This window comes from Haliotis rufescens, unplaced genomic scaffold (genome assembly GCF_023055435.1).
Source record: "Haliotis rufescens isolate VD_foot unplaced genomic scaffold, xgHalRufe1.0.p SCAF_3, whole genome shotgun sequence".
NCBI lineage: Eukaryota > Metazoa > Mollusca > Gastropoda > Lepetellida > Haliotidae > Haliotis > Haliotis rufescens.
In genome coordinates, this window is record NW_025964001.1 from 67,427,317 (window position 1) to 67,441,946 (window position 14,630).

At 40.5% G+C, this 14,630-nt stretch overlaps 1 protein-coding gene across 2 annotated transcripts in view; it reads left to right on the forward strand.

Moving 5' to 3' along the window:
* The window catches only part of LOC124151516 (protein dispatched homolog 3-like), a 49,858-nt gene that overhangs the window by 9,200 nt on the left and 26,028 nt on the right, over positions 1 to 14,630 (forward strand). For both annotated transcript variants that reach the window (XM_046524030.2, XM_046524031.2), the window contains exon 2: positions 4,160 to 4,416. In XM_046524030.2, coding sequence (XP_046379986.2) covers positions 4,218 to 4,416 — 199 coding nt within the window. In that variant the 5' untranslated portion in view covers positions 4,160 to 4,217. The remainder of the gene's footprint in view (positions 1 to 4,159; positions 4,417 to 14,630) is intronic.

The following is a 14,630-nucleotide window of genomic DNA, read 5'->3' on the forward strand; positions in this document are numbered from 1 at the left end:
ATAGGTTTTCTTCAGAAGCCGATATCGGAGCGTGATTTCGGAACTTTCACTCGGAAATTTAAATACTTTCTACGAATGTTAATTTTCTCTTGGAATTTGACTTGATGCCAAAATGATACTCTCAACAAAATCGCATTACATTTTTCCACTATCACCTTTAAGATCTGAACCTTCGTGCCGCTTGGGTCATTGGATGCTGTTTGAGGTGGTATCATCAGTGCCCAAGTTATATATGGAGGGGACACTTTTAGAAACAGACATATTATGTTTCAGAGTACAACACTCACTTAACTGTCAATAGAACACACCAGGCGGGTTTTGCGGACCAACGAATCAATACGTCGATAATGTACGTCCAGGTACCATACTTCTGGTTCCCATAAAACAGCAATGGAGGGTACCTCAACTAAACGGCTTATTTACCATGAATAATTCTGTCTAGGAAATGGATGCATGCTGACACAAATATCGATCCTACCTGGCATTGAAATAATTGATCTTGTATTGATTTCCGAGTATACATTTCACGACGATGGCCTCTACGGGCACCTTCACGGATCTTGTTACTAGCTGTGACTTCTTAACACTTAAGGGGCGGTCGGGTAGCCTAGTGGTGAAAGCGTTCGCTCGTCACGCCGAAGACCCGGGTTCGATTCCCGACATGGGTACAATGTGTGAATCCCATTTCTGGTGTCCCAAGCCGTGATATTGCTGGAATATTGCTAAAAGCGGCGTAAAACCATACTCACTCACTCACTCAACAATATACCAGCTTCTAGGACAAGGGTTAAGATCCACATTAAAACACAGCTAAAATTCAACGGTGGTCTATATTTTTTTAATTAAAACATACGATTCAACAACATTTTCGTCTTATATTGCCTGAATGTTTTAAGCTTATTGTCATTTATATTATTTCGGTCATCCCACAATTCTCTGCTCCATCTTTCATTATCACCTTTGGTGACAGTATCTCCGATATTTTCAATTTTTCTATTTCTTGTTTGAGGCCAGGTTAAAATTTCATTAAGGTTATTATTATAAGCAATTTTTATAATTGAATTTCTCCTCGAATTTCAGTAATGAAATAATTCCAATTAACATTTAAATTGCTCAACACCAAAGTGGTTGCATGAGGTCCAAACGTCCATGCTATTATGTAGCGTAATAGGGACGTGAATATGGAAATGCGTGGTATATGACAGATCCTTTAGGTGACGAATGTAACTACCTCCCATATAGGGGCGGTTCGGTAGCCTAGTGGTTAAAGCGTTCGCTCGTCACTCCGAAGACCCGAGTTCGATTCCCGACATGGGTACAATGTGTAAAGGCCATTTCTGGTGTCCACCGCCGTAATATTGTTGGAATATTGCTAAAAGCGACGTAAAACCATATTCACTCACTTCCCATATAACGTTTGAACTTGTTTCTCCATGAACCAGCAGTAGATGAAATTTCTATTTAATGCAGTTTATTCTACATTGTGTTGAAATTGTTAAATACCATAAACACTCGTCATCACTGCCGCCAGTTGGCGACGCTTGGGAAAGTGGGCTCACGTGTTTGTCGACAGAACAAACTAAAGAGGATCGGGTGGACAGGTTCTGTGACTCAGCTGATGAGGTTGATAGTTGATCATGCTATCAGACACACGTTTGCCTTGTCCCAATCGATTGTTCACAACCGTCGTGATATAGAAGACATGTGCTGCCACTTAAATATAGAATGAAAGGTAAGGGTTCTGATCCTCGAGCCTTGCTTTTGTATAAGTTGTTTTGCTAAATTGATCGGTAAAACGGGCGGGGGACAAAACAAATAAATTAAATATCAATTAAAATTATTTATTATCATTTTGCATCAGGGGGCACGGATGGCCCAGTCGTCTAAGGCGCCGCGATTCTCTGTGCAGAGTTGCATCCCTTGGCAAGCCAGAAACCTATGATTGTGGGTTCAAACCGATTATGTTTCTAGGTTTGTCAGCACCATACCCGTGCTCGTGAGTTTCATCGAAGTAGTAAACGTCTGAGACCTGCATCATTTCGGGCTTTCCTCCCATATTAATCTGACACGCCGCGATATAACTGGAATACTGTTAAAAGCGGCGTTAAACCCAACTTACTCATTTTGCATCGAGGCGGGTTCCGGTCTGCTTGCTTCTGCATTAAGGTCTTTTTCTGTCTGCTCATCTGGTTGATTTCCGTGTCTGCTACTTCCGTCAATAATTAGTAAATTCATCGACGACATTCAGTTGTCTACTTGAGGGATTAATCCCCGACAGACATCCATCGTGTGGAATAGGCTTATTGTACCAAAACAGTAGTTAGTCATGAAAACTAGTTCCCGACTTTAAGTGTTGTTTTAATTATTCACAATTCCCGCGCCAAAGGTCGTTTCACATCCGTTACAATGTATGCACTGTTGTTCTTTTTGTAGAATTAACAGAAATAACAACACCGCTTGATTGTTGTTTGTGATGCGGGTGTTTGTATTAGTTGTTTTGACAAATTGATCGGTAAAACATGGGTAAACATGGGTAAAACATGGTAGGATAAAAAAAATATATAAATTAATTTTTTTATATATTTATCATTTTGCATTTGAGTAAACCAATAACCAAATAAATTGCTGGGGACTGTCCACTTTATCGATTAGGTTTGTGTGATACAAATTATCCAATCATTTCCCCCGCAGTTACTGTATAGATACAATATTCAAATTGTCACACGTCCATGCATAGAGCGTTGGTTGTCAACAAGAACATAATACAGTAAACTACGGTTATAACGAACACGCTTTTAACGAACTGACGGATATAACGAACTTCCTTTTTTGGTCCCGACTAGTTGCTGTAGTTATGCTGTATATATGCTTATAACGAACTACGGTTATAACGAACAAAAATAAGTAGTCCCCTTGAGTTCGTTATAACCGTACTTTACTGTATGCGAAATGTTGGCTGGTGGTGTTGGAATATTGTTCGACATAAAGATATAATTATTTAAAGCGACAAAAACCTTTTTACATCCAAAAGAAATCTCTGCATTAAGCAGAGTCGATAATACGATTCCGACTGTGTCATAACATGTGTTTATGAATCACTTTCAAACAGTGATCGTGTTTGCGAATAGGTGAGCGTATCCTGCCCCAACGGTGGCACCCGTCACAAACACATGCAAAGGCAAGTCAATTGTTCACCCGACAAAACACGGAAACATATGGTACAAGTCAAAATAGGGAATTGCATCGGGCATTATGAGGATATTAAGCCCATTATGAGGGTTCGATACGGTAAATAACCGTTAGAACTATTCTCGCGAGATTTGTAGCTTTCGTCAAATATTTCATGTTTGTGTGCATTATACTAACACCAGATAAATTGGTAGCAGCGTGACTGGCAAACACTTAGCACCCCTAGCTTGATCTCGGCCGGCATACACGTGAACCTTGACCTTGACGCGTGAACACAGACCAATCACGCGAGAATCTTGATCAATAACGAGAGAACCCGGAGCTATTAAAGTGATTTACGTCAATGTTTTAACTGTCCTTGTTCCAATTGGTACAAAAACATGACAATAACATGTTCAGTTAATTATTATCTTGATTGAGACTTGCATTCCCCTGTATTAGAACGACGTAATCGGTGTTTCAAATTAACAAATAAACAATAATCAATTTGATTTACACAAAATATCAATGGAAATAAGGAATTTAAGTGCCATAAACTATATTGATAATTAAATACAATGCTTTCTACGCTCTTTCCACATTTAACCCAACGTTTTGGTTACGTTTCCATACAATTATTTCCTGTTTAAATGAGTGAGTGAGTGGTGTTTAACGCCGTTTTTAACAGTATTCCAGTTATATCACGGCGTGTCAGCTTAATGTGGGAGGAAAGTCCGAAGTGATGCAGGTCTCAGGGGCGAACCGGGATTCGAACCCACAATCATAGGTTTCTGGCGTGCCCAAGGGACGCAACTCTGCACAGCGAATCGCGGCGCCTTCCTGTTAGAACAGATTATCGGCTGACTGTCTGGAATGGCAGTGACGTACGTCCACGATGGGATAAGTTTAGGAATTTGGGAATTTAAGTGGGTTTTTTCCTGAACGATGAGACCACTGCAGTTCCAGATCAAACCGGATGCTTTAATTTCAGGTACTTTGGACCCAGCGTCTACGAAATCCCTCACATTACGTTGGCGCCAACTTGAATCATGGGAGACAACTCTGCCCCTAACACAAACGGAGTGACGTTAGAGGAGGGCGTGGGGGGAGACACAGATATCAACGGCAAGAGGATGGGTGGACAGGGGGAACACCAGCAGAGCGATACCACGTCACAGAAGGAGCTGAAACCTGTGAAGACAATAGCATTTTGCAGGTTTATTGTCAGAAGACACAAGCTTGCGTTCGGTAAGTGAAAAACTATGTCCGCAACTGTGGCGTCAGTTAAATACTCTTTCTATGAGACCAATATAACACAGCAACACCTGTTAACTCGAACTTCCGATGACCATTGTAAATAGGTCGAGTTACCCGTAGTTCGAGACAAGTAGATGGATGCAGAGACCGTGGTCATGGCAGCCAAATACCCCTTGACAAACGTCGAGTTACCCATAGTTCGAGTCAAGCAGATTGGTGCAGAGACCATAGTTATGGCAGACAAATACCCCTTGACAAAAGCGAGTTGTCCGGCACGCTGTCTTAACAGGCATTGTTTGCGGGTCCCCAGATGTGTGTTAAATCCACTCCGCATCATTTAATCGAGAAAATGATGTTGGAGTTGAAGACGTTTCACTGTATTCTGAAACATAACAATCGATCGGTTTATGGCACATTAGGTTTTGTTAAATTGCAGTCTACCTTAAGCCAAACGGAATTCCCGCGCCACGACAATATCGATTATTACAGTCTTCTTTAAGTATTGCGTGTAAAAAATATATTTCTATTGATTTTATTAATGATTGATTTTGTTCCCACCACAATCACTGTAATAATGGCTCTTTGCAATTTCAAACATGAACGCCCATTTATAATTGACTGTTGGGGGTAACAATGCATTATCGTTTCGTTCATTTCAGAAAGCCATTGTGTGAAATGGGTTACATTGTTTCTGAGCAAAAAACAAATCCCTTTCAAAAAGAATAATGTGTGGCTTTTAAGCCTGATAAAGATGAGATGGATTGACTAAGTTGGGTTTGACGCCGCTTTAACAGTATTCAGTTATATCACGGCGTGTCAGCTTAATGTGGGAGGAAAGCCCGAAGTGATGCAAGTCTCAGATGTTTACCACTTCGGTGAAACCCACGAGCACGGGTATGGTGCATAATCGGGGTGAACCGGGATTCGAACCCACAATCATAGGTTTCTGGCGTCAATAAGTGGTCCTCCACACACAGTTAGTTATGTAAAATTACAACAATTTAAAATAAAAGATAAAAGTTTCATATTTCTGCATTGTTATATGTGCATTATGCATGGATTGATATTTAATATGAGAAAAGTTATAGAGATAACATTTCACATCTACTATGCAGCTCATTCCTATACCACGTTGATTAGTGACAAGACTGTGTGAATTTTCAATCAAAAATGTTAACGGTGAAGGCAAACAACCATATTTAACTATAGCTGTATCATTTACAGTTAGTTTCTCCCACATTACAACCATATATTATGATAAAATTAAGTCACTCATGTATATAAGACTCTGTTTGCATCAGACGCAGTTAATAATCGAATTTGCCCTAATATTGCGGCCATCTTGATTTCTTGACATATTGTGGGTTAACGTGTGGTTTCAATGGATTCCTTGTACATGAAAACGTACAGAGAAATGTTTTATTTGCGGACTTTCCCATGTTAAGTACCAAAGATATGACAAAAATTAATTTTTAAAGTTTCGTTGGCGGCCATTTTCAATTTATCAAATTTGTGGGTTAACTGTTGAAAATGCAGCCGGGTAAACAGACAGACTTAATTTCTTTTGTGCGATCCCCTATCGCCAGTTAGGAGGTGATTGTCACTCACTTAACACCTATGTATAACGATCCCCTAGTAACAATTAGGTGGTGACTGTATAAATAAGTATTATACCCCGGTGACGCACGAAGAATCAATAAACACCAGTAAGTCATGTAATGATCTGATCCAGTCCTTGCGTTCATCTAGAGGAGTGAGTGGGTGAATGAATATGGTTTTACGCCGTTTTTAGCAATATTCCAGCAATATCACGGCGGGGGACACCAGAAATGGGCTTCACACATTGTACCCATGTCGGGAATCGAACCCGGGTCTTCGGCGTGACGAGCGAACGCTTTAACCACTAGGCTACCCGACCGCCCTCATCTAGAGGAACACAGTGTCTTATACCAACTTTGCAACAGGGATCGGTGCCATCCCAGCGTATCACAGGGACATATGTCCATAACGTATATGGACGTTAGGGACAGCTGAAACTAAAGATGAGGTGGCGCTAACAGTTGACAGGTGTATACATTGTAGATCCCGTAATTTGTGTTTTTATTTTGAATTAGAAAGATGTACTATTGAAATCTTGTAAGTCTCGAATGACAGCAGGCATCGATTTATGATTGACAAGGGAACGCTCTATCAGAACTTTGTCACTTAGGCATGCCAGAAAATGATAATATATAAGGATGCTTACACAATTATTGATTTGCCAAGGTAACCCACATGTGTAAGATAACATGACGGATGAAAAATCATTAAGTTGTCCTTCCGTGGTCAATGCATCAATTTTCATCGACCCATATGAAGTCGGGAATATTCTATGAACCGGTGTAAAAGTACTTCTGGTCTTATAGAAACTGGTCCGTAGGACCGTTTACTAACCCAAGAACATAAAATGCTCCTGCCTAAACCGGGACACCGATTCCTTATAAATAACGATTCGGACTGATTCCTGGGCTTGGGGGTCTATTTTCTCCACTATATAATATCCGGGGTGTGCTATCTTTGTAGGACTATGGCAAGTATGACACCGGCATCCCAATCAAGATTCTGTGTAGTCAAAATCCACGCTTATATCTTGCGTACCATTTAACAACAACCCTTTGCGAGATACGCTTGGTGCAAGGAGACTAGCAAGCTGATGTACCTTCAACCCATGCCATGGCAATCACCTAGAAACCCCTCCAACACCTTCTCTCACTGACAAAAGGACTCTAAAACCATCATATGTATGGGTTTTTTTTCATGTATTTTCTAGTTGATAACATTTGTTTCAAAGGAGATATAAGCCCGGGTCAATTTGGCACTCCCAGCACATGTGATTCAAGTCATAAGAAATAAGCTATATTTCAATTTAATCTCCAATTTTAAAATGTACATGTTTACCCATGTGTTGAGACATACCTATGAGGATCCCGGGTAGGAATATAGCTCCCAGCAATCTGTGCTTGTCGTAAGAGGCGAGGAAAAGGATCGTGTTGTCAGACTCGATGACTTGATTGATTTGCTGCTCCTGCCCCAGCTGAAAGAGGCAACAGACCTTAGAGCGTGGTTCCCATTAAAAGCATTTCAGTGTCGCAATCGTTTCTTTTGACAAATATAACCAATAACCTGACTATACACCTTGGTGAGTGAGTTGGGTTAACGCCACTGATATTATTACAGGCATATGTATGTCAAAACATATCACGGCGTCACCTTGACGGGAGAGGAAAACATGCTGTGACGTAGGACTTTGTTTATCACTTTGGCCAAATCTTCGAGCACAGGTGGGATGTTGACAAACCAAAAATGTAATCAGGCGTATTTGGAATTTTAAAGTATTTCAGTAAAACGCCTACACAACAATGCACACCAATTAACAACCTTTTCTACCCTCCCACCCCGCTTCAATGACCTTCTATCAGAATAGCTGAAGTGTCAGAATAGATATAGAAAAGCTGGACCAAGTGTTTGGAAAGGTGCAGGTGAACTTAATCAATAAGCCTTGTCAAGAACGACAACTGATTGTGTTCCTGGCAATGCAGACGTCAACATCACATAGTTCTACGAAGGTTCTTCTGCGCCACCTAACGGCCTCATGAACTGTCGCGAAACGAAACGATATTGTTATAACGAGGCGTTGTCATGAAGTTGTGGTGTTTTAGAGGCGCTGTCTCCTTGGAAACATGTACAAAGCACACATCCAATTGTCCATGCTGTCTAAAGGATCCATTGTACTCCATTGTGTATAGCAGCGCTTTCAACACCAAGAACATATCTCATTCCATCCTGTCGTTGTTTGGAGCAAACCAGTAAATATTTGGTGGTGGTCGGTGGGTGGGATGGTGTTGTTTGTAGGGGCGGTCGGGTAGCCTAGTGGTTAAAGCGCTCGCTCGTCACGCCGAAGACCCGGGTTCGATTCCCGACATGGGTACAATGTGTGAAGCCCATTTCAGCTGTCCCCCGCTGTGATAATGCTGGAATATTGCAAAGAGCGGCGGAAAACCATTACTCACTCACTCACTGAGGTTGTTTGTGTGTGTGTATGTCCCTAACTGACTGAACTGGCTGAATCGTCAGCTAATCGATGCTCATGATGTCAATCACTGGATTGTCTGGTGTACACTCGATTATTTACAGATCGCTATCATATAGCTGGAATATTGCAGAATGCGGCGTTAAGGGAAAAACAAACAAACAAACAAACAAAGCATATTCAGTAACAACGACTTGGGAAATCTGTCTCCAATCTGTCCGAAGCCTTTGTGTGAGATGGATGGTTGTTTGTCGCCCAACCTCGACTGTATGTAACTGTAATGTTGTAAATGTTGTTGAATGTTGTGAATGTTGTTTTATGCTGTGAATGTTGCTTAATTCTATTGTTTAATGTCGCTTAATGTTGTGAATGTTGCTTAATGTTGTAAATGTTGTTTTATTGTGAATGTTGCTTAATGTTGTAAATGTTGTTTAATGTTGTTGTTTAATGTAGTGAATGTTGTTAAATGTAGTGAATGTTGTTAAATGTTGTAAATGGTGTTTTATGTTGCGAATGTTGCTTAATGGTGTGAATGTTGTTTAATGGTGTGAATGCAGTTTAATGGTGTGAATGTTGTTTAATGTTGTGAATGCAGTTTAATGTTGTGAATGTTGCTTAATGTGGTTGTTTAATGTAGTAAATGTTGTTTAATGTTGTGAGTGTTGTGAATGTTGCTTTATGTGGTTGTTTAATGTTGTTATATTTTGCGAATGTTGCTTAATGTTGTTTAATGGTTTTTAATGTTGTGAATTTTGTTAAATGTTGTGAATGTAGCTTAATATTGTTGTTTTGATTTTGTGAATGTTGTTTAATGTTGTGAATGTTGTTTAATGCAGCCGTCAGTTATATTCAAGCTATAATTGGGCCCCTGTAAATACCCAAGTCTTGATTACACAAACCAGTGGTTGAAAGCATGAGCAACTATCCTTGTCATCGGACAACACGGACCTCTCCAGCGTTAGATACAGGGAACCTATTCTACCCTATTTCTACAAAGTATCCTAAAAAACGCATTACCCATATTTCATTTATTTGTCTGATTAGAACGCCAAAGTCATCGTCTTTTCTTTCTTTTTTTATGCAACTTGTTTGAATGACGGGTGCTGCCGGTAGAGCAGGACATGCTTTCCCTTTTCGCGAACACCTGGTGTCATCACTGAGTTTCAGTGGTTCATTCATACAATGTCCACATTTGCCCTTGACGCAAAATGGAATCTGTTTCGGCTGAAAATCTAGGCTGGTTATTCTCTTGCATTGACAATTTATATTTACTACGATACGACATGGCACTGACGAGCCACCATACTTTTTCGAGCACTTGCTGACTCTGTACACAACGATTCCAATCAATTCTGCAACAAAAGATCCATAAATATAGGCAGAATGAAAAGATTTCTTCTCGAGACAACATGTTTAAGTATAACCTCCACAATTAAATTCTTTCGTAAATAGATCATGTTGCATCTGAAAATGTTTAACGGTACTGACCTCACATTCTAATCGTTTGTAATTTGTTGAAGTCTCGAAAAAGTGTGGCTTGACGTGTGTGTGGCATGGCAACAAAGACGCGAACTACCCTTATTCCAACAGAGATCGAAAGTCCATATTTGTCCTTGTGCTGTATACCTGGAAACAACAAACACATGCGCTGAAAGGTCAAAGGAAACAATTGCATGCAACAAAAGCAAATACTTCATACAGTGTTTGGGTGTAGTTTGCTGTTCTCAACGTAAAACGTAGTTTGAAAATCAAATATTAACGAGCGCCAAAGTTCTATTACTTGACGGAGCACCGGCTATGACACGTATTGGTAAAATATATATATATATATATATATATATATATATATATAAAACACCTGATATTACACTGGTTAAATATATATATATACATATATATCACCTGATATTACACTGCAGTGCATATAACACTTTGACGGAACAAGAGTTACCTCCCCGCAAATGATCTCCCCTTTAACGTAAGTATCTCGCCCGTACGCAAGCTTTTAATTTCCCTTTTACGTTAGTTCCATATTGACAAGGCAAAATATTGATAGATAGTCATTTAAGGGGTTAATATCGCTTCTTGTCGTTTGTTATTCTCTTGAAAATGTTTCGTTATGAACTGTAAATTTCTCATTTAACCTGGCAAAGCGCCATTTTTGTTCCTTGACCAGCGTGTATTCTTTCGCTTCCGACAGCGGTCTAGTAGATTTCAAGAATATGTTTTCTTGGAGTAGATTTTGTTAACAATCATATCCAAATGTAAGGAATGGAGAGTTTCGAAGATATTCCCGAACCTAAAACACAACCCTACTTAACCCTTTGACAAAACAAGATCTTGTGGAACTCTGTTTTGACTGTATTCATACTGAGGGAGTCGACCTTGCGTGAAGCACGTGGACTACTTTCTCTGCCGCTGTTGCACGTGCACCAATTCAAACACCGTCGCGAGCTGATATTTACAATGCATGGTACACGGCCCTTCATAATTTCGTAGGGTCCTCAACTAGTATTGTATCAATCGCTTGCACGTTGTAAATACATACTGACGGGGATTATAGGATAAAAACAGCCCTGAACAAGGATATATATGTTTACCTGATTTCTTTTTCAAAGATTCTAATGACTTTAAATACGACCACTGTTGAAGGTAACCTACTATAACACATTATATACGTATTATTTTCTTAGCTTTTAAGGATTATGCAAACATTTGAAAATATTTAATAGTTAATTTCAAACCGCATCGTCATGTGTCACCGTGGCTGAGGTCAACCATTGAACGTCCAGAAATCAAACGACGAGGGTTCAAAACCCGCTGGCGTCACATGTTTTCCGGGAATAATTTACGAGTAAAAAAAAATAAAAAAAATAGTTCCGTCTATTCCAAGTGTAAATTAATTGAAATGTTGGTTCAACATTATATATAATTGACAAAGTTTAACTGTCCATTCCTGAAAAATAACGCAGCGTTAAACAATGGAATGACGTCACAGATGTGTTTTATAACAAACATATTGCAGTTAGTATTTTCACCGTCAGTTATTAGGCAACTCTCGAAACATGTATCTGGGTTTTCTATGTTTCTAATTGATCGACGTCGGGTACGTGGTCGATTAACATGGCGGTATTACGTCATGCTACTGCAGTTCAATGACACGTGCTTGCCATCGATCCGTCTTTTGTGTTTGATGAAGAATAAGAGCGGTGGTGAATTATCAGATCGGCTAACAAAACTGGTATCTAAGGGCGACGAGTTACCTGAGTACAACCTCCGGATCATATCATGTATAATTGATCATACCATTATCAGTTTGTTAATCTGGGGACGAGGAAAAACGTTCAATGAGGCTAGATGAAATGGGGTATAACGTCGTGTTAAAGATTATCGCACTTATATAGAGACATGTGTGTGTGTGTTTGTGTGTGTGTGTGTGTGTGTGGCTGCTGGTACTAGTCCGGACTATTGCCGATTTCATAGAGCTAGCACACTGAGATACCATGCTGCAGTTTAACATGAATACCCCACTCAGACACAGTATACTGACTCCGTGCCGACCTGTCCTTGTTTTAGCCCCTTAATGCTAAGCGCCAGGCAGGGTAACAACAAGTACCATCTTTTAACGTCTTTTGAACGCCGCCGGGGATCGACCCCCGGACCTTCCGCTCTCCGGCCGGACGTTCTACCACTAGACCACGGTGACGGTCAAAAGCTAACAGCATACCATCATAAACTTATTCAATAACCATTTCGATAATAAGTCATTCCCTCACATAAATCGTCATTTTAGAGTAAATTGAATCTGTTTTTGCTAACGTTTAAAAGACGAGAGTGTATTGTGATTTGATATTCCAATGTAAAAACAAATACAGTAAACTACGGTTATAACGAACTCAAAGGGACTACTAATTTTAGTTCGTTATAAGTACATATACAGCATGACTACAGCAATTAGTCGGGACCAAAAATAAGTTCATTATATCCGTCAGTTCGTTATAAGCGTGTTCGTTATAACCGTAGTTTACTGTAACCTGATTCTGATTCTGATATCTCGACAGTCATTATGAAAAACCTTAATCATGAAATTATCTTTATACAAATTTATTTAACTATTGGATATTAAAAATGGCGACTCCTTCAACCTGTTTATTTGCATCGATTTTTTCTTTAGGTTAACACTGCTTTGAATATAAATTTACACCGCTTTGAAAGGATCAGTGCGAGAGGAAATCCCAATGTGACCCAGTGTTTAACAGATGGGTTTTTTTTATCCCATGGAGATGATCAGCATCCCCCGCCCACATAAACGGCATCATGTTTCTAAAACGTCAGCTAGTTACAAGGCAGTGGGGGGGGGGGGGGGGGGGGGGGGGGCACGGGTGGCCCAGTCGTCTAAGGCGCCGCGATTCGCTGTGCAGAGTTGCGTCCCTTGGGCACGCCAGAAACCTATGATTGTGGGCTCGAATCCAGGTTTGCCCCGATTATGTTTCTAGGTTTGTCAGCACCATACCACCGAAGTGGTAAACGTCTGAGACCTGCATCACTTCGGGCTTTCCTCCCACATTAAGCTGACACGCCGTGATATAACTGGAATACTGTTAAAAGCGACATTAAGCCCAACTCACTTACTCACTACAAGGCAGTGTGTGGAAGCAGTAATATCACCGACCGCTGCGGCGGAAAACAACAAAGAAAACAATTCCATATGTCTCAATTCAGCTTCAAATATCTAAAAACCTTCCAAACCTGTTCCATAATCGTAAAACATCTCGATCTCTAAAGTAAGAAGGGCTTTGCTTAATGCGACGCATAGCCGTTGGGGATGTTCCGTGAAGGCAGTACATCACTCTAATAAACAAGTCATTGCTTCACCGAAAGATCGATGACAGTTGACAGTTGACAGTTGTTAATAATGGATGTCATTATCAACCAACGATCCATAAATCACTTCATATTTTTGAAGCAAGTGTACACATAAGGAAAATAATTGAACTATGAATATCATGTTCAATAAAACTGTACCAGAAAACCTTGTTGCCAGGGAAACACGATTATCAAGCAAACTATTATTATCTAAATTGGAAAAGGTTTAAGAAGAACCCAGCAAGAACTAAACGCATTTTTATATTACCATGCTTGATAATACATTGACAATTGTCACGTTGTTGGCATGTCCGAGGATAATAGCAATGTCTCGTGTTACCATGTATTTGCATGTGTTTGTGACGGATGGGGCAGACAACGCTCACCTTTTCGCACACATTTGGTTTTCGGTTGGCCCAGTCGTCTAAGGCGCCGCGATTCGCTGTACAGAGTTGCGTTCCTTGGGTACGCCAGAAACTTATGATTGTGGGTTCGAACCCCGGTTCGCCCCGATTATGTTTCTAGGTTTGTCAGCACCATACCCGTGCTCGTGGGTTTCACCGAAGTGGTAAACGTCTGAGACCTGCATCACTTCGGGCTTTCCTCCCACATTAAGCTGACACGCCGCGATATAACTGGAATACTGTTAAAAGCGGCGTTAAACCAAACGCACTCACTCTCACTCAAAACGAAATGAGTGAAAGGTGAGATTACCCCATATTCAGCAACGTTTCACCACGGCGGTCAGTGAGCTATAAAATCAGAGGTCAGAAGAAAAGTGTTCCGTTGGGACACACCTCATCAGCCAGGTTTCACGGCCTAATCATAAGGGTAACTGTGACCCTCCTAAAGATGCTGATGAAGATCGATATTCGTAAACCGACGAGGGACAAAAATTTCTCAGCGCAGAGTTGCGTCCCTTACACGTGCCAGAATCCTGTGGTATCAGGTTCAAATCACGGAGTCACCCTGGTTATGGTTATGTGTTTGTCATCATCAAAGCCGCTAACGTCTCAGACTTAGACGACTCGGGCATTCCTCACACTAAGCTGATACGCTGTTTCATTCCAAAACTTGGACTGTTGCAACTGTTGCAAGGTAACCAATATGGACTTTATATTGTATGAAATCTCACTAAAATCAGATCATTCGTGACCAACTCTTGTTATTCCGGGACAAGCCGAATAGCGACTCGTGCCCCTCTCGTGGCCATTTTTGCGACTGGGTTCCGTCTTGGCGCAAACGGGCATACCTAAAACAATTGTCAACT